This window comes from Mytilus trossulus, chromosome 3, assembly GCF_036588685.1.
Source record: "Mytilus trossulus isolate FHL-02 chromosome 3, PNRI_Mtr1.1.1.hap1, whole genome shotgun sequence".
NCBI classification, from domain to species: domain Eukaryota; kingdom Metazoa; phylum Mollusca; class Bivalvia; order Mytilida; family Mytilidae; genus Mytilus; species Mytilus trossulus.
This window is the reverse complement of record NC_086375.1, coordinates 70,903,551-70,930,138: the sequence shown is the minus strand read 5'-3', so window position 1 is coordinate 70,930,138 and position 26,588 is coordinate 70,903,551. Positions and strand designations below refer to the sequence as shown.

Below are 26,588 nucleotides of genomic sequence, written 5' to 3'. Positions count from 1 at the left end.
ATATTACATACTTTCAATGCAATAAAATCTGTCGATGCCCATATTTTGGCATTGCACAAGCTCATGTTCTCTGATTAAAAAAAAATTCCAAAGGATATGACCGTTAAAGAAGTCTTAACATTAGATTCCTATGGTTGTTGGATGTGTACTGATTAATATTTTAGTCTTTGATACATGTTTTTTATAGACGTTATTGACTTTGAAATAGCTATCCGTAAATGCGAGCACTCTCAGATCTGTACTTGGTTGTCTTGCTGATTGTTATAGGCGTGAGGGATTGATATTACCCTGCTATGTCTTGTCCATGTTTTTGTTTGATTTTTTTCTATGTATCTATTGCCTTTTCAACTGATTGTATATAACATCAAACATTTCATTTTTAATTCCTGTTAAGGACCAGTAAACATTCTGTATTAGCCGGCTATTCTGTATTAGACTTGTATTATTTACATCTCTCAAGACATATTGAATCGTATTAAATAGACAATTTATAACATTTTCTAAGACATTGATTAATAAATATATATGAAATCCATTTTTCCCCATATACTCCAAAAGACATATCACTTTCCCCTGATACATTCTTCCGGCTCCACATGTCTCATTTGGCGATCTCTATTCGAGGAAAAAAGAACGACACCAATTCCTTATGGTTCGCAACCAGCATATGGTGTCAAAATACATTTGTTAGATCTCATATCAATTTTTGGTCCCGCGTATGACTTACCAAAAATAAATTAATTTTGTTGGATTTGAGACTCGAATGAAACACACGTTATTAAAAGAACTATAGAATCTAAAACTAACGTTGAAAGTTAAAAAAATAAATAAAACAGCTTAAATAGATTATCAATTTGTCTGCTTAGTCAAATATCTAACGGAACAAATAAACGGGATTCTTGAATTCGTTCAATATCATATAAAAATTGAAATATCATGTGTATTAAAAAACAAGTGGCGGAAGATATCAGGGGACAGTTAAAACTCGTTGCCGAAAATAGCCTTACAACACCATGACAAACATCAAAGGAAGACGAAACCGAAACAATTTACAATACACCTCATAGAAAAGTTAAGACTGAGCACTGGCACCCGCAAAGTGCAAAGGGATTAATATAAGTTGCAAAACTTTTTTCACAATCCACTTTAAATAAATCATGCAATTTAAATAATATATATTAATGGAACATTCAAACAGGCGATTTTTTAAAAAAAATTATTGAACAACTTTAAAAAATTAAAAATAAATCAATTTATCTATAGAATTTGAACAAGGAAATATAACAAATAAATAAAAACCCGTTCCATTCTCTCACAGCTATACATGTATGTTTATGTACAACTTTAGTAATTGCTACTTTTTACAAAACCTCATTGCATCAATAATTAAAACGAATAATATAGGCACACTTATTAAAGCAACACCGGAGTAGCCCATCACTGCTGAAGACTTTCTGTAATCAGGAGCTGAAATCTTTTTATTTCGATACGCAGAAATTGTTTTTGTGTCAATTATTAAATTTTGACGAATAGAGTCTAATTCACTTTTCAGGATCAAAATAAGATCGTTTCTCGATAAATTAAGTCCGTTCAAATGAGCCCATTTACCACATATACAAGCTCTGTTTGTACAATTATTGTTTACTGTACTAGGTGTTGTAGTCTCTTGGTTTGTGGTTTGAAGGTCTTCTGGAACGAGAACATATATTTACTTTAACCAAAGATGTATGAGTGTGTATACCTTTAATCTTGTCGTTTAATAATGAAAGACGGTTAACAAATTGGACGTTGTTATTTTAGTATTATAGAAGTTGTTAACGTGAAACTCCAGTATTCTGATCACTTGCTCTTTTGCGTAGCTTGTTTTATTTTCTGCTTCATTTTTTTAAAATATGTCGAACTGTATTAACTTGTGAAGTTTGTGTATCAAATACAGACAAGGTAGTCTTCAAAACTTGTAAGACCTGAAAGTATGATAGTTTTGAACAGATATATGTAACGGAGGGGTATTTGCGAAAAATACAAGTCTAGAGAATGTTAAATTTTGCGAGCCGTATGATCAGGAAAATTCATTCTCAAATTCTCTCACTTATAATTACACCTTATATAAGAATGCCAGCTTTTGATTGGCTGATAGCTAGTGTATTTTTCGCATATTCCAATATTTCTTCCTCATTTCAAACGAATCTGACTGTTTTTCACCACTGCCGGTGAATATGCCTCAAAAACCATCATGGTATTTGCCATTTTGGATATTTCTTTTTTTACCTCGCGAGCATTTTCCCGCCAATTTTTTCGGATATGACGTTACATAAAGACAGCGAGAACGCGTATAAGTACATGTATAGTTCCCGCGGTATATTGAACAGATATATCATGTTATGGAGGGGTATTTGCGAAAAAAAGTCGAGGGACTTTAATTTCCCGAGCCGCTAGGCAAGGCAAATTTTGTCCCAAGACTTGTATTTTTTGCAAATACCCCTCCATAACATGATATATCTGTTCAATATACCGCGGGAACTATACATGTACTTATACGCGTTCTCGCTGTCTTTATGTAACGTCATATCCGAAAAAATTGGCGGGAAAATGCTCGCGAGGTAAAAAAAGAAATATCCAAAATGGCAAATACCATGATGGTTTTTGAGGCATATTCACCGGCAGTGGTGAAAAACAGTCAGATTCGTTTGAAATGAGGAAGAAATATTGGAATATGCGAAAAATACACTAGCTATCAGCCAATCAAAAGCTGGCATTCTTATATAAGGTGTAATTATAAGTGAGAGAATTTGAGAATGAATTTTCCTGATCATACGGCTCGCAAAAATTAACATTCTCTAGACTTGTATTTTTCGCAAATACCCCTCCGTTACATATATCTGTTCAAAACTATCATACTTTCAGGTCTTACAAGTTTTGAAGACTACCTTGTCTGTATTTGATACACAAACTTCACAAGTTAATACAGTTCGACATATTTTAAAAAAATGAAGCAGAAAATAAAACAAGCTACGCAAAATAGCAAGTGATCAGAATACTGGAGTTTCACGTTAACAACTTTAATTACACCGAATAAATTTTAATTTCAACTCTCTGTACTAGGAAAAGGAAATATTTATTTGAGGACAAGTACTATCATAAAATATACCGCGGGAACTATACATGTACTTATACGCGTTCGCGCTGTCTTTATGTAACGTCATATCCGAAAAAAATGGCGGGAAGATGCTCGCGAGGGTAAAAAAGGAATATCCAAAATGGCAAATACCAGCGGCTCGGGAAATTTAAGTCCCTCGACTTGTATTTTTTTCACAAATACCCCCCCATAACATGATATATCTGTTCAATGTTAACCTTCAAAAACGCATTGTTGATCGTGACGTTACAAGCGTCCAGTCGGATAGAGTATTTTTTGGCAAATTCCACGGCAGAGAGGGTAAGAAAGGCATATCCTTTTTGTATATACCCCGGCGTCGTTAAAAGATGTACGATATTCATTTGAAAACAGTAAATTGGTGATAAATACACTGGCTATTAACCAATCAAAATCCAGGAATCTGACATAAGGTGTAATTATGCAGCACAGTTTATCCTTAATTCGTATCATGTCGATAAAAAAATACTGATGCGTCATAATTGGTAGATTTATATAGATCGTCAATCTGACGAGAAAGCACATTAAAAAAAATATGTTATTTTATCCTTCATTTTCATTGACAGGTCAGGTCGTAGAGATAATTATACCTTTTAACCTGATATTACTTGTAATTTGTAACAAAAAAAATTAAAAAATAAAGAAACGGGTAAAAGGGTGTTATTATTATATAAACTTGTTTTTATTGAACTGGAAAAGGAAAGACAAAGAACTCCAGGCCGATTACGTCGATATCTATAATATATATTATTTCAGTATCCATAAATCGCCTTGGTTCAGTTCTAAAAGTAAACATCTAATTCAGAAGCAAACATCGGATAGGAAAGTTTAACCTATTTCCTGCATTGTCTCTCATCTCTAATTTGTTCATCGATTTTATTCTGTATTTCACATTTTTTAAATATTATCGACCCTCAGAAAATGTTGACACATGGTTTGTGTCAGATTAACCGGATATATTAAATGTATATAGTATTGGATTTGTTTTCACGTAACTTCGCTTGATTTGTACGAACTGTGTTCATTTGAAAAATTGATGACAATATGTCTTTGTTGTAAGCATGTTAGTAATAATACAATGATACACAACTTCTATGAGTAGGCAATTTGAAATGATTATAAAGTTACTAACTTGTATGTGTTGAATTGTAACCGATAGATTCTTCTTTTATACTAACACTGGTCGTTAGATGCGTGGTATGGTCTCGGTTCGACGAAGTTGTATGTGTTGAATTGAAATCGGTTGATCCTTCTTGTATACTAAAACTTATCTTTGGATGCGTTGTTTGGTCTATGTTTGAAGAACTACTATGTTCTAATGAATACGTCGATTTTCTGTTAGTACTTTGGGTCGAATCATTTGAATGTTCCAAAAGTACATCTGATGTTGTAAATGCCACTTGTCTATGAGTGGTCGTGAACTCTTTTCTAAATTCCGTGGTAATGTCGTTTCCGCCTAAAGTTACTGGGACTTTTAAGCCAGCTACAGAACAAAAATTAATAAACAAATGAACTAGTACTACTTCAGGTTTTTAATTTATAAAATATATATATCAAACACTGTTACAATGTATCTTTAAAAAAAGAAAACCATTTATTATCAGCAACGAGTTTGTGTAATAATCTTAAGTGCTCGTTCAATTGTATATTCAATATTATTTTGCGATAAGTAATTTGTTAATTTAATTTAAATAGACAAACTGAAACATTGGAATTGCAACGATTCAGAAGATATGTTTCTATCAGATGGCAAGATTAAAATTAAGTTTCAACGGTATTGTGCACTACCTAAGGAAGGTTGTTCGAGAATTTGGTTTCATGCTTGCAAACAATCCATACGATTTGGTCTAGTCGATTTGGTTTTATCAACCCTACAAAGTTTGCATTATGTGTTGGACTATTAAACATTTGTCCTTCAGCATCACGATACGGACAGCTAATGTCGATACGCCCTTAAAGGAAGTCTCCACCTTAATTGTAATTGGTAAATGTACTTTTGATATACACCGACATTGGTATCATACATCCCTGGGATCAACTATCCATGTCTACAGACTGACTGTCATTCCACAGAATACAAGAAGTCCCCTAAATGTTGAATTATGTATTGGCAATTTATGTTACATACTTTACAACTTTACTGTAGTCTCTTATGTTTAAAACACTTGTTAAGCTAGCTAAAATAATATAAAATATAAATTTTAAGATATACAAGTTCTTACATATTTCGTAGACAGCTAATCTATAGTATCCACCACAGATATCCAAAACTACTACTGGACACGGTGCAGAACATTCATCATCTTGAAAAACTCTGGTATTTGCCTGACTATGAAGTGTTAAGCCACAGTAACATCCCTCTGGATTCTAAAGTCAGAATATAAGGCATGTAGGATGTAGGCTCAATATTTTGTGAAAACTGAACTAATTTCAATAATCAAAGACTGTCACGACATCTGGAAAGCTAATGGATTATATACGTTTTGTTTTGTGTACCTAGGGTTTAGAAGGTCGTGACCCTCGTATTGTACGTTACTGTTACTGAAATATAGTACTACATAGACCTGCTAAATAAATATTCTCACCATTCACTACAGTTTCACTTTTCTTACAGAAAAATCTTTTTTATAAATTTTGATTTTTTTAAACACTTGTTTTGCAAACAAAGGTTTTTAACACTACCAAAAGCATGCAGATGCATATTTGTTTCGTCAGATATACTTTGAAGCAAAGATAACACTTGAAACAGATGTGTCCCGGACCCTTTTAAAATATACTTTTTTTTTTTTAAATATTTTTCCTCTATTGGTTCAGGCTGAAATACTAGCCATAGAACTCCGCACATCATTTGAATAGCAAGTGCATACCTTTTGTGTTCCTGCATATACATAACTTGGATTTACTGTTAGGCAAATGTGTATGCAGTCAACCGTAGAAGTTGCAGTTAATTGTTTATCTGGCAACGTGGTGCCATCATCATTCCAGTAACAGCCGAAAATTGAAAGGCTTGCTCCTGTGAAAAGAACAGATTATCGCACTTTATAATAAATATATTCGTCATTTCGTCATTTTCATGTAGAATTTCACATGTAGATATCTTAAGAAATTTGTATTGTACATAACAAAGTTGAAAGACTGACACTCGGTGCTTTAGATTTGAGTTTGTATTTTGTTTCATGTGACTACTAGAGGCTTTATACGACATTGCTTGTTGGATACTTCATGTCCAATGGCAAATATTTCATTATTGTTCAGAACGAGAACTAATTAATGAAAAATATAATACCAAATGTAGGTAGTTAAAAGTCATCCTTTGGGCACGTCGTAAGGGAATCTACGAACAGACAGAAATAGACATAAGAATATATAGTATTATAGCCAATGAGACAATTCTTCAGAAGAGAAAAAATAACAACAAAAATCAACAAACATGTCACCGTAAAGACTTCAACAATGAGTTAAAACTATACCGCAGTCATTTTGAAAAGGCACGCCACCGAAATGACAAATATAAAAAAATTATAACGATAAAAAAACAACGGCCTGATTTATTTACAAATTTACAAAACTATGACAGAAAGCAATTGATATACAACAAACGACACACACTGAATTACAGGCTCATAGCGTTGAACAGGCACATACAGAATGTGTCGGGGTTAACTAGTACGACATAAGTACAAACTATAAACATCAGTTGAAAAAGGTTTATCAGATCGATTCAAAGCAGAAATAGATTGAACAAAAATACAGAGTGGACATGGCATAGTACTTAAACATATAACAACGAATGACACGAAGAACTGGTCTGAGAGAACTCGCAGTTACTGACAGCTAGTACGAAGCCCAAAATAACTTATAAAAACATCTAAGACTAAAAAGCAATCAATACACATGCAACATAGATAAAGACGTCATTAACAGTCAAGAGAAAAACCTGACTTTACAATGCATAGATACAGGTATTGACAAATTATATCTAGCTATGAATGTACATATGTGTTTAATAGTTATATTCAGTTTGATTTTTATCTAAATATCAATACCTTGGACGAAGAGCAAGTTTGTGTAGAGATTACGGATTATGACTTTTTTTCTAGTTACCTTTGAGGAGTTTTGTTACAGTAAAAGTACATTTGAAGCGATGGCAATATTAGTTTGATTAAATATTCTAAGTAAAAGATATTTGGACATATCGGATTCTAATGGCAAAAAAGTGAAACAAGGTTAATCGTTAGCCTAGCACTTTGCTTAATGTTTCAAAAAAATATTTAACGGTTGTGTTTACTATATGAAGTATGAAGAGTAATTCAAATGCACCGCTATTTAAAAATGTGGAGTCAAGGATGTACACCTCTGAGGAGCCAAATATTTCTAGAATTAAACTTCAGCCCTTTAAAAATGCCCAATTTTGATGATTTTCCCATTTTTCATCGAATTTACCTAATTTTGGGCTGTTATCGTGAAAAAAATCACAGTTCCACAATTAAACTTTTTTTCATATTTCTATAAAGATGAAGTAGACTAATCTGAATAAATTTTATCTAAAAAAAATATAGATAGGTGTTAATATGAGAAAGGTTTACTCAGTAGTCAACACTGACATGAATATCAATAATGTGGTCATTTTAATAAATTTCCTGTTTACCAAACTTTGAAACTTTCGAAAAACTAAGGATTTTCTTATTCCAGGCAGATTACTTTAGCCGTATTTGGCACAACTTTTAGGAATTTTGGATCCTCAATGCTCTTCAACTTTGTACCTGCTTGGCTTATAAATATTTTGATATGAGCGTCACTACTGAGTCTTATGTAGACGAAACGGGCGTCTGGCGTACTAAATTATAATCCTGGTACCTTGGATAACTATTTACACCACTGGGTCGATGCCACTGCTGATGGACGTTTCGTCCCCGAGGGTATCACCAGCCCAGTAGTCAACACTTCGGTGTTGACATGAATATCAATAATGTGGTCATTTTAATAAATTTCCTGTTTACCAAATTTTGAAATTTTCGAAAAACTAAGGATTTTCTAATTCTAGACATAGATTACCTTAGCCGTAATTGGCAAAACTTTTTAGGAATTTTGAATCCTCAATGCTTTTCAACTTTGTACTTGTTTGGCTTTATAAATATTTTGATATGAGCGTCACTGATGAGTCTAATGTAGACGAAACGCGCGTCTGGCGTACTAAATTATAATTCTGGAACCTTTGATAACTATTTACACCACTGGGTCGATGCCACTGCTGGTGGACGTTTCGTCCCCGAGGGTATCACCAGCCCAGTAGTCAACACTTCGGTGTGGCATGCATATCAATAGTGTGGTCATTTTAATAAATTTCCTGTTTACCAAACTTTGAAATTTTCGAAAAACTAATGATTTTCTTATTCCAGGCATAGATTACCTTAGCCGTATTTGGCACAACTTTTAGGACTTAATTTAACTATTATCATATTTTGACGCTTTTTTGTGTAAAATTTACCATGCTGTCAATTTCCTATTTTTGTGAGTTTTAAGAACAAAATGCATATTAATTTTAATTTTCTGGTTATAAATGATTGAAAAAATACATATCTAAGAAATTTGAAAAGACCAAAATGATATGGGATGTTCATGATTCTTGTAAAATCAATTTTTGTTTTCCTCACCCATTTTCACAAAATTTTGGCTAAAAATACGGACTTGATAGGTAGTAAAATTTGAAAAATGGATTACTCAAAGACCGTTAATTGCAAATACACAATTTTTTCACTGAGTTATGTTTGATTATAATATTTTTAAAATTCATTGATATTTTCCACTTGTATCACCTGTTTTGGAAAAAATTCAAGAACGAAATTTCAATAAGACTGAACGAGACTAAAAAGTCAGAAGAATACATCCTTAAAGGTATACAATAAAGTTTTAAACCACTATCAGGTGTTGACTCAAATTTTTAAACCTACACATTATGTTCACCATTGTCAACCCAAATAAGTAACACTAACACATACTTTAATGCGCTACTGTTTTATATATATTGACGGGTCGAAATTTTAGACATTTACAAGGAATTTCGATTTTGTTTTTTAACATTTCATATGTTAGAAAGGATATGTTGATTATCATTCTAACATAACGTCCTTCAAACGCTTTGAGTACACACCCGTGGTAAAGTATGAATATTTGTTAAACAAATTAATAATGCTAAAATGTGATATAAGCCATGTTTTTATTTAAGACATATAAGTGAATAATCATTTAAATTCATCCAAAACTATCTAAATACGTTATTTAAGCACGTCACTTATTCAGTTTGCTCTGTTCTTTTACGCCAATTTAATAGTACGTTTTTTTTTATGGGAACAGCAAATATTTACCTCCACTTAGAGCGCTTCGATCAAATGAGTTGCTGTATTTGTCCTATTAGAATCGAAATAATCATTGGGGCTTGAATATATCCTGATTTTACCAAGGGTTGTCCCTTTATGCCGATATTTTACCCTCGCTATCGCTCAGTCAAGCCCCCCCCCCCCCCCCCCATGATTTTTTTCTTAAAATGACACACTAACACAGTATTTTTTTTTGCTGTGTTTTCCTCAATTCAAAGTCACAATGACATCAAAATTGAGCAAAGTTCTAACTAACGACACGTACTTCATCTTAATATTGAGGAGCTCATCCAATTACGATTGAGAAAAAAAACCGCTGAGACTTGTTTACTAGGGCATTAAAAATGTTAATCATTAATGATGCTTATATCACACCGAACTAATTAGCGATAAAATCCATTTAAGAAATATTTTACTTTAAAATGAACATATTACACTAAAAGTTTCCATCGTCCATAAACATGTCTATTGAATAATAGTATTAACATAAAAACAGATTTAAAAAAAAATCAAAATCCGACAGGAATCATAACTTTGTCCTTAGTGAAACCTGCAATAACTAATAGTAGCAGCATGACATATTTGTAACGACAGTTTGCATCGCACATTTAAAGTGGATATCATCTACCTCGGGCTGGAGAGTTAGTCTTCGGGTAGTGCACCCATCAATAAGCAGATCCATCATTTTTATAAAAAGTGTAAGTAACACAAACACAAGATGAATATAGTTACCATTTTTCACCCATGTATCGAATAACGAACTGTGCCATCTCTGAAAATATTAGTTTGTTCATTACATAGACGATCATAGACTTTTAAAGTTGGTGAAACATAAAACGATTCCGACAACATCATCTTTCATTTAAATGAAACTTTCGTTGTTTTTTTTATGTCCAACACATCAGATGAGATAGATAAAAAAAATCTCGAATAACGGTACATTTCGTCAGATGTTCAGCGGTTGAAAAGTAAATATATCGTGTGTCCACCATTTGCATTAAGTATAGCTTGAAGCCTAAGTCGCATATGAAACCGTATCTTGACGGACAATTGCACTGTACCAGGTTGGTGTTGCCTTTAACGAACTCTTTAAAAATTCATCCAATATGTGCTCGATGAGATCAGGTCATGAGATTTCAATGGCCATAATAATACATGGACGTTTTGGGGCTCCTAGTAGGCATTTGAAACACGAGCTATATGAGGACGGGCATTGTCGTGATGAAATTGTATTCCAAGTCCATATCTGTTAATGAAATCAACCACTTCCGTTAACAGCATTTCATCTCTATAGCGTTAGGCATTAAGTGTTCCATTAACTATCACGAGATAAGTCCGGTTGCGCAAAAATTGCAACCCCTAGTCATGACTCTACCACTTTCAAATGTGAAATGCTGTTGAACACAACAATCTGAGAACTGTTAACTGGATCGTCTATTTACTTATGCTCGACCATCTGAATAATGTAGAGTGATTATGGCCTCATTCGAAAAATATATATAGCTCCATTCATCATTGAGTCAAGAAGATGAAGAGACCATTGTCTTCTTCGGATTGTTTGTGCACTTATACCTCGGTCCTGAAAAACACCAGTCGATTACCGAAGAGGCAGAAACCTATCCCGCAAATTTGTCGCATACGAATGACAAATCTGTCGTCAGCAATTGTTGTTACCCGGGTACACCCAGATCGAGGTCGAACCGTAGTAGAACGAGTCAATTGGAATGTCTGCTAAAGCCGATATAATGCCAACGTGTACAGCTAATTGAAACGACAGTTATATTAATGACGGTTTGAAGTTTGGCAACTTTGTGAACTTACGACTGTATACAGTAACAGGTGTCGAACTACATCAAATTAAGTAGAACTTTACTGACAGATTTCCATTCACATGCAAATTTTCCAATATTCGATTGTAAATACTGTGAAGTACTCGCCTGTTGTACTGCTAAAAATCGAGACGGTAATATACTCTGAATCGTACTGTAAATATTCACCAGCAAGTTTCCTGCAATCTGTAATTAAACTTTCATTCCACTATTTCTTTCCCATTTTAAGGAAGATTTGATGTTTAATTGAGCTATGATAGTGATTTCTACGAATTCCTTCAAAAGCTGGACATCTGGTAATAAAATGTATCAAATGTTCATCTGAAAACGACAGATAGTACAAGTTGAGTCTACATTATTGATACCGATTTTTTTTTTATTAAAGCATATAGGTTCCACTTATAATTCTTGAATTGATATTAGCTCGTGTCATTTCACCTAGGATATTAAGAGCTGAGGTTTCAAACTGGTTGAGTTTGTATCTTGACGATGTAATGTTGACTTCAAGCTATTTCAGTCTTAAACTCATCGTTCCAAAATTCTGAGATTGCAGATTTCAGCCATACTTTGATGGTGTATTTTCCAAGAGTTTTATTGTAGGCAAATTATATTGCTGTACAACAGATTCAGTATGTTTTAAAAATGTACCTCGCTTTTATTGAAGACGATACTGCCATGGTAGTAGAATCTCTTTCAAGTTTAGAATTTCCAAAACTAAAATCGAGTGGTGAAGGTTCCGTTGTGGTTCATGGGGTCCAACTTTAAACGGAAAAGCACATAATAATCAATAAATTCATATTGAGTTTGTCCTCGTTGGCAATGATTGAATGTTTCACAGGAAGCTTAGGCTTAGGCTTATATTCAAAGGTGGCACATATAGACTGTATAGGAGACGTGGCAATTTATATATATTGTACGTATTATAGGAAATACGGATGTTTAACTTATTTGTGCCATGCACCCCAGTTTTTAACAATGAGGACATATTCTTGAAACTTGAAGGCTAATTATTTCTTAAATATTTAATACATTTTCGTTTTATGTTTAGTTATTCCTAAATGAGTCAGTGGCTCAGTCAGATGTTGTTAAATATATTCTTTTCTGATAAAGAATCCTTGTTGTTATTTGTTGAAGATATGTTCTGTTTTAATGATACACTTTTTGTTAAATTGTGATTTGAAGTTCTTTGAACAGTTGTTGACAGCGTTATTCATTTCCTCATGTCTTCATCTGAGTATGATAAGTAAGAGGATGTCGTTAGCGCAAGTCTGGAAACCAGAGAAGTTTGTTCCTATGTGTAGCACTATGTTTGACTCTTCCAACTGAATCAGCAGTTCTTTGTACATTTAATATATGATTTTCCAAATGTCAAGTGAAATAACCATTTGAATCAGCGTGTCTATGAGTATGTCATTATTGACAACATCATTTGCCTTTCATGAATCAAGGGTAGCCAAATATTTAATTTATTTAATTTGTTTTGAGTTAATTTCTGCTTCTGATATTAGAAGAGGTGCCATAGAAGGAGATAAACCAGATGTAAAGCCGAAATGTAGAGCTGATTAACTTTTCAGTTTTTCCATAAGTTGGTTCAGTAGGTAGTATTCAAAACTTTTTCCGTATATTGACGAGACCGTTATACCTTCATATCTGTTAAGCAGGCTACAATATTTTACCTTTTACAGACAGGGGTTATAATGCCTGATTAAATGTGTGCTGTGTTCTCTCATTTTTGGATTGAGTAAACTTAGAACGTTTCAATATAGGCGTCACTTGTACATATAGACTGTTTAAATCTCGTATTTAAATTTGAACTATACTTAGATTAGAAATATGCACACAAAGACATGATTATTAAACTTTGACTAATGCACACAAAAACTAGAAATAGACACAAGACGATACAAAATGTATATGATAGAAATTGTCGAATTTTTAAAAATAATATTGAAAATATTAATTCAATGTCCAAAATATATATGATAGCGCAGGCATTTTGTTTTACGTGTATAGAAGAATTGGGGTCAAATATAAAAATATAAGCTGATGAGTCTTAAGTTTGTCTAGCTTATGAGCTCCGAGAATCCCAAGATCGAAATATTTTGAGTAAATATCTTGTATCATTATTAAAGAAAAGATACAATGATATATAGATAGAAATGGCAGGTAAATTTGGTCCAGATTGTCAGTATAAAGGAACTGAGTCTCTGTACTTATATATTACAAATGTACCAGATGGTTTTTATTTTTGGTCTTAATGGAATAGTTTGAATTTCTTTTGTTGGTTTAGTTGTATTGTTTTCTTTTGGATTTTTTCATTTGCTATTGTCTAACACACACATTGTAATCATTGTATATAAATTAAAAATTATTCCGATGAACCTTCGGCGCTGTGTTTAGTAATACAACATTATTCTATTCATGGCATGGATCTTATTCTTATGCAGATATACAATAAGATTTTTCAGGAACATTGTATAAACCACAGATAAACATGTATTGTCCGACCGACGTCCATTTAGAACTACCTAGATATATGTTTTCAGTTACGAGAACTTGAAATTATCACTCTTTAACATGTTTACTTTCTAATTAGATATATAATGACGCTTTTTCAATACATTGTTTCAATTTCGAAAATGGAATTCTTTGTCTAGCTGTGCGTTCAATTCAACTTATATAGAAAAATTTCCCAAGACGACATCCTGAAATTATTCTTTTCAAACATGTTTATTTTTTAAGTATTGAACACGGTATGAAACTAACACTGGGATTATGGTTATTGTGCTTTTTTTTCTTCGCATGTGACAATGTGATTCAATCTGAGGTTGAAGGATCGAACAATACATAAACATTCATTATATATCACTGTTATCGAATTTGCTTTCACGTATCATATATATGTTATTTGCATTAGTTATTACTTTGTAGCTTTCACTTGTCAAATCTTTGTGCGTGTTGTGATCTAGTTGATTTCAATTTTGTGTTTTTTTAGGATTTCAAATACACATTAAAATGATTTTCTAGATCAACTATCAAGTTATGTCATGCGATAGGTTTATGCCGGCACATCATATTCCATTTTGGGTATACTCAATATGGTAACATTCGCTGGTAATATAACGTTGCATATTTCGTCTTTGGCTGCATAATTATTGCTTCCCACAAAATTTCCTAAGAAGTTGGGGTGTTTATGTTATGTGCTTGGTCTATAAGCAATTTTGATTTTCTTTGACATATATGTTTGGTTGTTTTTATTTGGATTAAGACTTAGATTATAACACAATGTTCACTGCAGCTAGTTTACTCTTTTTTTTTGTCTACTTGTATAATGCATGTTTGTTTTGATTACACATAGTTGTCAATATAATGGAATTGTATTCTCCAGACATGGGGTAATAGTTTATATATTATCGGGAAAAAGTATTTTGCAGATGTTATGAAGGAACGTTCTTTTCTACTTGATAAAATTTTAAATGCTTAGTATCATGAACTGGTGGATTTTTTTTTAAATCTGTTATGGATAAAAGAAAGATATTAATGATATTTGAATATGAATTTGTTACTGTAATGTACTTTTTCGAAATAACAAATGTATTATGTTATTTTAGGGTTCATGCATTTATTAAACTTTTAAATATTTGCGAGTATCTTGCACCATTTTTTACTGCAATCATATATAATGGGTTTTTAAATGTTTAAATGATGCAAATGTCAGTTCCCCGCTGGCGCATTCCCCCGTTGTTATCTATTCTTTTGATGCGTGTGAGATTATAACATTCTGTATATGTTATCGTCTATTATTTAGCCAAACAATGTTAGATCTTTAAATTTGCGGCAGCAAATGATTTATTCTTATCTTGCTGGGATTCGAACTTATGCTATTGAGATAATGTGGCACCAAATTGCCTTGCACTTTGTCCGACGCGCTAGACCATTACGCCACCAAGGCTCTTCAATAATAAAGGTGTTTTGGGGACCGCGTGTTACCTTTTCCCGTTAGATTTTATCTAGCGTTCTAATACAGTACATGAAAAATAAGGCATGAAGATGGATATATATATATATATATATATACAAGATTAAAACTGACGTCGAAAGGTAACACTCGGCCACCGAAAGCTTCATTTTCATGAAGCCAAGGTGATCGTGTGGTCTAGCTTGACAACCAACAGTGTTAGATCATCTTTAAATTTGCTTTCACTTATTTTTTGTTCTTCCCTCGCCGGGATTCGAATCCATGCTGCTGAGATATCGGGACACCAAATCGCCTGCAATGTAGCCGTCCCGCTAGACCTTATGACCACCAGGGCTTCCGGTGGGCGGGTGCTACCTTTCCACGTCAGTTTTAATCTAGCGTCGTACTATAGTGCATGATTTATAAGGCATGGAGATATTATTTTAACAGATCAGCAAAATTATCTATAATAAATTAAAGGATTCTACAAATTAATGTAAGATACAGTCACAGAAAATAATTATATTTATAAGTACGTCTGAGTCAGTGACAACTCTACATCAGATTTATCCATCTGATCACCAGCAATAATGGTGATACATGGCTGTGTACATTATGTATATACAACTCGTCTAAACATCAACCCAACAATGTTAGATCTGTAAATTTGCTTTCGCAAATGTTTTGTTCGTCCCTCGCCGGTATTCGAACCCATGCTACTGAGATATCGCTAAACCACACGACCACCCGGGCTTCCGGTAGCCGGGTGTTACCTTTACCTTATATAGGACTGCCATACAAGTGACAATGGTGGATCCAGAACAGGGGTCCGGGGGTTTGAAATCGTTTGATGTGTATGAGCATTTTATTTTGCCATTTGATAAGGGACTTTCCTAAGAGTTCGTTTTTTTTTTGTTATTTTACCTTTTCGATATAATTGGATTATTTGAAATTTAAATAACAACCAAATAAGTTAAATATTAGTAAAAAGAAAAAAAACAAAATACACGTCTCGGCGAGAGTTGCTTTAGTTACAAAACAAATTAAGTGACTCCAACTTTTTTATCATATTTTGTTGGCAATATCTTGAAATATAAAGACACTATATATGCTACGGAATATAACTTAAAGCTTAAATACTTACCAAATCTTACATGAATAGTGATGAAGTGAAGAAAGACCAAACTACCGATAAACATCATATACGACCACACATGATATCCCTCTGCCTATTAAAATAAAACTGTTATATCAACTAACCCGGTAGATAAATTATTGATCAATTAATTAAAGTGTTCCTAAAATTGATCAATTTTCATCTGTATCGATATTGCAAGTTAACACCATTGAAGCTGTATAATCTTTAAGACGACTAAATTCCAAAAGGGAATCAGTTATGAGACGAGTTTTTAGTAAAACGCAAATTTATATTACGGGTAGATTTTGAGAACTTTTTTTTTATCATAATTATGTATTCGATGATAAGGTTGACAAACTAGAATTCAAATGTGTGTATCGAACATGTACCAAAACACTTTAACAAAAATTAAATAACATATCTACTTATTGATTAAACTGCATAGTTCTGATGCCAACGTGGGTGTGTTCCTAATAATAAAGTCATGAATGGGAGAGAAAAAATGCCTTGCCCAGCCTTGTAAGTCAAAACTATACATTTTCATTCCTACGTTTTCAAAATCGATAGACTTGGCCTTTTTACTTGAAGGGGATTTACTGGAGGTCAGAACTTTTTAACTGGTTGCACACTATTAAAACAATCTTTTTTGTTTTGAAACTTATAATGAAACGCATTTTTTCCCAACATAAGAGCTTTAACACTAAACATATGTATTTAAAAAAAACAGCTGTTTGCATGACGCGGGTTATGTTCATTTATATATTTCCTGATAGTATGATACCAAACCCCTAACGTGAGGGACTGTGCCTGACTTTCATATGATGAAGACAGTCTTTCAATCAGTTTAATTGATGTCCGGAGCTGGCATGTCAGTTAACTGCTAGTAGTCTGTTGTGATTTATGTATTATTGTCATTTTATTTATTTTCTTTTGTGCCATCTTCTGACATCGGACTCAGATTTCTCTTGAAATGAGTGTTAATGCGCGTATTGTTATGCGTTTACTTTTCTACATTGGCTAACGTAAGGGTACCCAAATTGCACCGAGTACCCAAATTGCACCTAGTTAGAAAAAATAGCAACGATAATCTTACAAGATTTCCTAGAGACTAAACAATTTGATTTGATACTATGGACGTCTTTCAACACAGGTAAACATATTTAGATATACACAAAACGTTCACAGTATTTATCAACAGATTGACTGTTTACTGAAAAAGCAAAATGTACGAAAACGTCACCATGCAACGTCATCAAAACATCATCTTTTTAAAATTAGCAAATACAATATATTATGAGTATCCATTTCGTGAAATATGAAGATTAAGCATGGACTATTATCCAATTGTTCAAAATATTTGAAGAAATTAAACAAAAGCTCGGTTATTAGACTTTTGACGATGTGAATTTCAGCATGGATGCAATTTGGGTACTCCTCATTACAGAATCATGGATAGTTTGGAGGTTGATTCAAACCCATTTTTTGTATTACTCAATATGAATTAAAAATTAAACTGGTGTGTCTATACAATAAAAAAGGATGGGGCTACAAAATAAACACAGCATGGAAATTTTTTCTTGATCATAAAAAAACGTAGTTGAAAAAACTGACAAAATAGGTGCAATTTGGGTACCGTCATGTTAGAGGTATAGGGGGAGGGTTGAGATCTCGTAAACATGTTTTACCCCGTCGCAATGTTGCGCCTGTCCCAAGACAGGAAACTCTGGCCTTTGTCAGTCTTGTATGATTTTATTGACTCGTGTATAATTCGGAGTTTAGTATGACGTCCAGTATCACTGTACTAGTATACATATTTTTGCGGGGCCAGCCGATGGACGCCTACGGGTGCGGGAATTTCTCGCTGCATTGAAGACCCATTGGTGGCCTTCGGCTATGGTCGGGTTGTAGTCGCTTTGACACATTCCCCATTTCCTTTCTCAATTTCATATACATGTACAACTACTTTTTTATACAGTTTGGATATTTTGGTAGTTTTAACTTCATAAGAAAGAAGTTATATATAGAACCAATCAAAACTAACACTTTAAGAGCCTCGCTACTTCTATATATGTTTAAGCTGTGTGTCCTTTCATTGGCTAAAGTAAACCATTATTATTATTATTTCAATTTAAACTTTGCTAGCATCCCAAATATTCATACAACCTGGACTGTTTTAGGGGCTATAAGATTTATTAACTCCCTCCCCCACCCTCGGCCAGTTTCATTCTTATTTTCTTTGTACTAAGAACAGGAAAGTTGAAACCAAACGAAAAAGACAAATCAAATAAAGCAAATTAAATCTCCCTAAGGGAAATCTTTTGTATTTGAAATAGATCAAAATGCCTGAAAACATTAATTTTGAATCAAATATTTAATGTGTGAGAAAACAAAAGAATTCAAACAAACGATCATTGCTAATGATAATGTAAAACATCAATGAAACAAACATCTTGTTAATAAACAGGTCGAATTTTGCAAGACCATTTTTTTTAAAAGTCGTATGAAAATTCAAATTAAAAAACAATGCATGTCTTTTTTTTAATTATTTGGCTAGATTTGATTTTAAATCTTATGTTTAATACTTTATTCTCAAGAACATTCTATAGTTTGTCCAAATTAAGAATAAGTTTCCTTTTTAATTGCTTGCTTCCAGTAAACAATTCGCCGAAACGTCTTCTGTATGCAGTGAACTCAGCGTGACCTTTCTCGTAAAAATCCGGTGATCGCAATACGCATAGATCCGTCGTTGAAATAAACTATTATGATCGTATTCATGTTAAATACTTGCTAACTATCAATGCTTCTTTGATGATTGTTTCTTAAGGTGATTCACTTTTTGTGCTGACATGAATTGTCATTGATATGGTTATATTTATAAATTTACTGTTTACAAAATTTAGAATTTTTTGAAATACTAAGGGTTTCTACCTCAGGCATAGAAAACCTTAGCTATATTTGGCAAAACATTTAGGAATTGTGGTCCTCAATGCTCTTCCACTTCGTACTTTATTTGGCCTTTTTAACCAATTTTTTGGATTCGAGCTGATGAGTCTTTTGTAGACGAAACGCGCGTCTGGCGTATATACTAAATTTAGTCCTGGTATCTATGATGAGTTTATTGGTAAACTACGGCTTCAAAACACGACAATGGATTAGCTGCCATATCTTAACATCATGACAGATCGAGAAATTTCTGTTTTGACGATTATACGATATGGATGAGTAAAAAATTATAAAGTCGTGAACAGAACACTAAGTTAATTATATATATACATGCATTGGTCCAAGAATTGGACAAACATAACTTTCCCCCAGTTACTCGTTTCATGTAATGTAAACATGTTAGTGTTATATTTAACAATGCCCTAAAAGCAAGAGATTTGGCTAGCCGCAAAACCAGGTTCAACAAACTTTTTTTTTTACAATGTCCTGTACCTAGTCAGGATAATATCACTTGTTATCTCATAGTTCGTTTCTGTGTGTGTTGCATTGTCGTTTTTTTTGTTGCATTTCAGTGTTAATATTGTTTCGTTGTTGCCTTTCTATAGTTTACCTCAATTTAAGTTTGTAAAAATAAAAAAAGGCAACAGTAGTATACCGCTGTTCGAAACTCATTTTTTGTTCTACTAGATTTCATGCTGTTATGCTACCGTACTGGTAGAATCCTCGGAGATAGTTTGTCCACCAGCAGAGATTCTGGTCCTGTGGTGATAAACAAAGGCAACAGTAATATACCGATGTTCGAAACTCATGTTGTTCTACTAGTTTTTATGCTGTTAGGCTACCGGACAAGTAGAATCATCGGGGACAGATAGTCCACCAGTAGAGATTCCGGTCCGGTGGTGATAAAAACCGTTTTTCTCTCGATCAATTTATGACTGTCGAACAGCGATATACTACTGTTTCCTTTATTTATATAACTTAAAATAAGAAGTTACAATGTATATTTGTCATCGAGGTCAATATCCAAGGTGCGCTAAAAAAAAATACGATAGAATTCAATTGAGAAAACCAATGGCATAATGTATTGATTATTCAATATAAATTGTATTACAAATGTTTTGAAAAAATATAAAAACTGATCAACATCTTTTATGATTCTCAATATCAGTTGACTAGTAATGTCTGGTGGGATTACCAAGAGCCATTTTGCACTAATAGACGCCAAAAGCATTTTAATATTAGATGTTAAGAATCACAATTGATGAAAACGTCTGCAATTCTGGTGTAACAATTAAGTTTCACAAAGGTGAATCCCACAACAGATCTAGTCTTGCTCATGTGATATACTGCATATACTAGTGTAAACAACAACAGTGTTCATATTTTTTTTTATATTGAAAGCGTCTTTATCCTGCAATCGACCTTACTGCTATACTTATACAGGATTGCGAGCGAATTGTTATGTCTACATTTCAATTACTTTTTACATCACAGTTTATTTTGAGGTCCTCATTGCGGTCCGGTTTTACAACATTTTTCTATTTTTCTTAAACTAGTATCATTAGATAAACTTTATAAATAAAAAAAAACCACCATCAAATCAAATAATCGTCAAGAAAACAATGTGTCAAAGTTGCCTGGTACTTATATGGCCTGATGGTGCCAATAAATATTTTATCCTTTTCATGAATTTCTTTAGTCTTTAGTAATTATTTTAAATTTTCATAACTTTAGAATAGATAATTGTGATATAAAGAAATCATTACAAGATCCTTCTCTCATATAGATAAACATTTATAAAAAAAAAGTTTCAAATTCAATCAAATATGTTACTTTCTATAGATATAGGAAGATGTAGTGTGAGTGCCAATGAGACAACTCTCCATCCAAATAACAATTTAAAAATTAAACCATTATAGGTTAAAGTAAGGCCTTCAACACGGAGCCTTGGCCGTTTACCGTCTGTTTGTATCTTTGTCATACTGTCGCACGAAGTGATAAGACTCGTGCTGTATTCCCTTATACATATCGTTTGAACAGGAAATTGTTGCTTGAAAGGCGGACTGTTTGTAGCTAAGTTGTATAAAACCAATTACTATTGACTCATGTGTGCTTCAACGGTTATTGTGTTTGCATATCAAACGCATATAGATGCACCACATTTGGAAGTATACGGTTTCAATACGTAATGTTTTAATCTTAAATATCTCCATACGATATGCTATTTAATTTTAGTGGCATTGTATCTATGATATTTTACAAATTAAACTGAAATTGATACAAATTATTATGGCGGGTATATGAAAGCAATTTTTAACCATTAATAACTGTGTCAACAGCTAGTAGATATGGAATGTATTCGATACTTGCATGTTACAACAATGGCCAAGCTTTTAGACCGTTTATTGAGATAATGGATTGTAATAATCGGTCTTTAATAGTAATGAACATTTTAAAATAAAGCCCTTAACAATAAAATCTTCTTTTAATAATTAATATTAATAAGCTGGTTGATAAACGGTAGTATTGACTTTTGAAATCAAACATTATCTATCACTACGCATACTACGTGTGCGATTAGGAATTATCAACGGTCTGCTTAATATTCTTTTTAGCATTTTACTTCATCGTATGATATCCACTTAACAACCTACATTGCTGATTTGTAAAATTGATGCTCTACAAATCTTTTTTCCCTTATTTATATCTTTTTCTTGTGATCAATCAAATTGCCATCAGAGTGAATGTCCAACAATGTACATTAGGTGAGCTCTCTTTCAGATTTTATTTCCCTTTATTGCAGACCAGTATTATAATGTAAATCACTTCTCTGTCCTTCGTACAAGTTTTCGTTCTTTTTAACAAAAGATGAACGAACAAGTCTAACTACGGACATATAAAAATGTTTGCCCATTCAGCAACCAACTCACTTCGAAAACATCTTACAGTGTAACTTTTTTGAATTTTGAATGACTTATATTGAATTTTAAAAATCCACATGATTTCAATTTTGCTTCATGTATAATAATTATAAAATTCACAAAGATTGCCTTTGGCGGATTAAGTATTTCAAATTTTCTACATTGGAAAACCCTGTACCAAGTTAGGAATAGGATAGTTGTTGTTCATTCGTTTGATGTGTTTTACCATTTGATTTTGCCATTTGATAAGGGACTTTCCGTTTTGAATTTCCCTCGGAGTTCAGTATTTTTGCGATTTATTTTTTTTCAAACATAGAAAATAAGAAGATGACAATCCACCAAAAATTGACATGAAGTGGGTGTAAGCAATAGTGGGAAACTGGACGGTCTTCAACAATGAGAAAAACGCATACTATATAAGAATTTGGTTCGGTTTAACATCTTTAAGAGCGCTCAACAGTAACATAACATGGGGAAGTGGTGTTACAGTACAATACAAGAACAAACAATTAAAATTAGTTGAAAAAGGTTTAACTCATCAGATGGATAAAAATACAAGATAACGAGGGCGGGAATTTGTACATCCAAACAACAAACAGAGAGATCTTGGAGTACTAGTAATTACTGACAGCAGCTTGTTTAAAGCCAATAATATCTAACAATAATAATTAGCATCCTAAGACTAAAATATCAATCAGTACAAATACAACATTCAATGGCTTTGGTGTGGAGTAACGTTATAAACAGTAAGAGAAAAACATTACCTAGTGCAATGCAAAACTAGGTATCGACAGGATTGTAGTACCGCGAAAAGACATGTGTGTAATGTGTAATACAACCAAGAAAGAACAACTGTCATTCGGCAGGAAAACTGGGAAATCTATTAAATGTATATTGGAGTTGAATGCACCGGCCATATTTACAAATATTTACAAAAGTGCTGACTGGCTAATAATAGTAAATATTAGACGGTTGGTTTTCCCGTTTGAATGGTTTAACACTTGTAATTTTGGGGCCCTTTATAGCTTGTTGTTCGGTGTGAGCCAAGGCTCCATGTTGAAGGCCGTACATTGACCTATAATGGTTTATTTTTTTTTAAATTGATATTTGGATGGAGAGTTGTCTCATTGGCACTCACACCACATCTTCCTACATCTATGAATGTGTAGAACAAGCGATCCTTTGAAAAATCTATGAACTGACCGTATTATAAGTCAAGTGGGATACACACACACATATTACAATTTAAAATCGAATGGTCAATTGAGTTTTGACCAACAAAACAAAGATGAGAGTATGGATATTCAAGTAGATTCAACATTTGTTTTGCTAGGTAACAAAGAAATTGTTATCAAGTAACTTGTTTCTATGTTTGTTGACGTTTGATTTTGTTGTGCTGGAGTGTATTTTAGTGTTCCTATTGTTCCTTTGTTTTCCTCTTATATAGTTGATGTGTATCATCGGTTTTATAAATTACCCGAATTGTTTTTTCTCAATCGATTTATCAATTGTGAACACCTGTATACTACTGTTACCTTTATTTATTTAGGATTGCGAAAAATACGATGAGCTATTGTTCAAATACTAGAACATATAAGCTGACCAGAGAATCCTATTATATAAAAACAAATATCAAATGCAATGACTTATAAAAACCCTACCGAAACAAAGACAAACCGTTTGATGAATTAAGTTATTAACCATTAGAGAAAATATCAAAAATACCAAATCATAATTTCGAGTCTCAACATTTCACTGCTCAGTTGTTTCACTTCTATAGTTTTTGGAAGAGGCTAATATAGTTGCTTTCGATTGAAATCAAGTAGAATACTAACAGTACGTTTCAAAATTGTTACACGACTACAAATACAGAAATCCCAACAATTTTGGACACTCCTTTGATAAAAATAGAGTTTCAGACATTTCAAAAATGAAAAGAGTAGGTCCGGTAAGGACTGATTTTGGCCTCAAATTTTAGGTTCATTTGACGAAGGATTTTGACCACTTTTTAAACACTTAAGTGTCTATTTCACTTGATTCAATTAGTTTAAGTGAAAGATTTCAACTGATTTAGTCATTAAAAACGATCCGATTCAAGCTAAAATATAAAAATCTACCAAATATGCCAAAAAATGTCACTTTACAGACGGTGTTTGTCAAAAATGAAAGTGGCCGCATTCGTTTTCATCCACAGTCTTTATATATGTTATGTATTATCATAAAATACAACTTATTTTTCAATATTAAGGATGAACACGAATGCGGCAACTTTCGTTTTACACGGAAACCGTATAAAATTTAACTAAAATGCTAGAATTTTGAAGATTTCAGTAATTTAGCACTACTTAATGGTGCTACATCCCGATATATATGCATTGTATTGTCAAAAACAGCCCATATTTATGTAGCAGAAGCATTCTTTTGTCCAATAAATAACTATAAATTTATATTTTAACAATTTTGTAAAACTGTTATATTTTGGGGCCAAAAAGGGGTCTCACCGGACCTACTCCTTTAAAAGAATTCGATTCAATTCAAATTTCTACAATGCTGCTGGAACTTTTTTAATACAACTTCATCTAAAACAGTTTCCAGTATACTTCAGAATTCGATCATCTTATTATTGAGAAATCATCAAATAACACCATGTATTTATCTCATCGCTACTAAACAAATAGCCTTGTAGATGTATTCAGCCCCTACCACAGGACCTGAAAATATTTCTTAATCACCTCACCTAAATTTTCATAAAGTTCTCATCATGATTTTGACATCTATTAGTAGTAAAAACATTTTGCAGGAGCTAATGTTCATGTCCTAGACAAAACAGTAAATATGTATTGATAAAACTCCGACAACTCTTTACTGGAACATGTTTCAATCCTACAAATACTAGATTAAAACAAACAGAAAACTATGTCCGTTTAACAAAATAACCTAAGATGGAACTTTTGATGAGGTAGACCGTGTGAAAAATAGTAGCCCAAAACACAGCATTTCAACTCGCAACTGCAAATGAATATTCAGAAGTAACAAAACTGCAGAACCTAAGAAAATAGAAAAAATATTATTATAAAACATTGAATAGGAAAAGACAAAACTCATTTTAGATTTTAAACAAATCAATTGAAGGGGGAAAAAGAATGCAAAATTAAAGGAACAATACGCTAATTTGATTACTGAAATATACAATTAGAAATGTTCTTGTCATCTTGAAAAACAAAATAATTTCGGATAAACAGTTTTAAAATAATAACTTACAGAAAAGAAATTTTGAAAAATAAGTCGATATATTAAATTGAGAATGGAAATGGGGAACATGTCAAAGAGACAACAATCCGACCAAAGAGAAGCTAACAGCCAAAGCCATCAATGTGCATTCCATTCAGAGAGAAAATCCCACACCCGGGGGTAGACCTCAGCTAGCCCCTAATAAAATGTTTACAAGTTCAGTAAAAGTGGACGTCCTTCCTTACTTCAAAACATATGAATCAAAAGTAAAAGACATACAAAACCAACGAAGGCTAGATGCTCCTGACTTGGAACCAGCGCAATAATACGGCGGGAATATGTAACAAATGTCCCCTAAAAAATGGTAATCTCTCCACCTTAATACAAAATGTAAATACTCAAGACTTGGATATATTTTTAACAATCTAACAAAAAAAAATAACCCTGTAGAAGATTGGAAACTGACAACACCGTCTGTATACAATGAACACTACTAAGTGTTTTGGTGGGGAAAAAATGCATCAAATAAACTCATCATAGATACCAGGATTAAACTTTTATATGTACGCCAGACGAGCGTTTCGTCTACAAAAAACTGACCGGTGACGCTTGTATCAAAAGAATGTTTAAAAGGCCAAATAGAGTACGAAGTTGAAGACCGAAAATTCCTAAACATTTTGCCAAATACAGCCAAGGTACTAGTAATCTATTCTTGAGGCAGAAAAGCCCATTTTTTTCCAAAATTCAAAGCCCTGTTAACAGTCAATTTATAACTATGAACATATTTTAATGATAATTCAAGTCAACACAGAAGTGCTGACTACTGGGTAGGTGATACCCTTTGGGAAATAAATCTCCACCAGCAGTGGCATAGACCCAGTGGTTGCAAATAAACTCATCATAGATACCAGGATTAAAATTTTATATGTACGCCAGAAGCGCGTTTCGTCTACAAATTGATAACCTGAAAATCATAGATGCACCAAATAAATGACGAAACTAATAACATTACCACATAATAGATAGTCTTGCCATCA

General features: G+C 32.9%; 1 protein-coding gene across 1 annotated transcript; it reads right to left on the bottom strand.

Annotated features, from left to right (window-relative positions):
• Nucleotides 1-1,304: 1,304 nt before the first annotated feature.
• LOC134709686 (uncharacterized) lies at nt 1,305-16,561 on the bottom strand. Its single transcript, XM_063569834.1, has 5 exons — nt 16,463-16,561; nt 6,022-6,167; nt 5,377-5,521; nt 4,287-4,637; nt 1,305-1,689 (listed from the first exon to the last, which is right to left on the bottom strand). Exons 1-5 carry the CDS (start codon nt 16,518-16,520, stop codon nt 1,355-1,357), a joined length of 1,035 nt encoding a protein of 344 aa, XP_063425904.1. The 5' UTR covers nt 16,521-16,561; the 3' UTR covers nt 1,305-1,354.
• Between the last annotated feature and the right edge of the window lie 10,027 nt (nt 16,562-26,588).

Excerpts from the sequence above, each read along its gene's own strand:
- LOC134709686 (XM_063569834.1), bottom strand. The coding sequence starts at position 16,520 with ATGATGTTTATCGGTAGTTTGGTCTTTCTTCACTTCATCACTATTCAT. Across the intron at positions 6,168-16,462 it reads CACTATTCATGTAAGATTTG|GAGCAAGCCTTTCAATTTTC; the intron begins GTAAGTATTTAA and ends TTCTTTTCACAG. Across the intron at positions 1,690-4,286 it reads TTACAATTCAACACATACAA|AAGACCTTCAAACCACAAAC; the intron begins GTTAGTAACTTT and ends TTCTCGTTCCAG.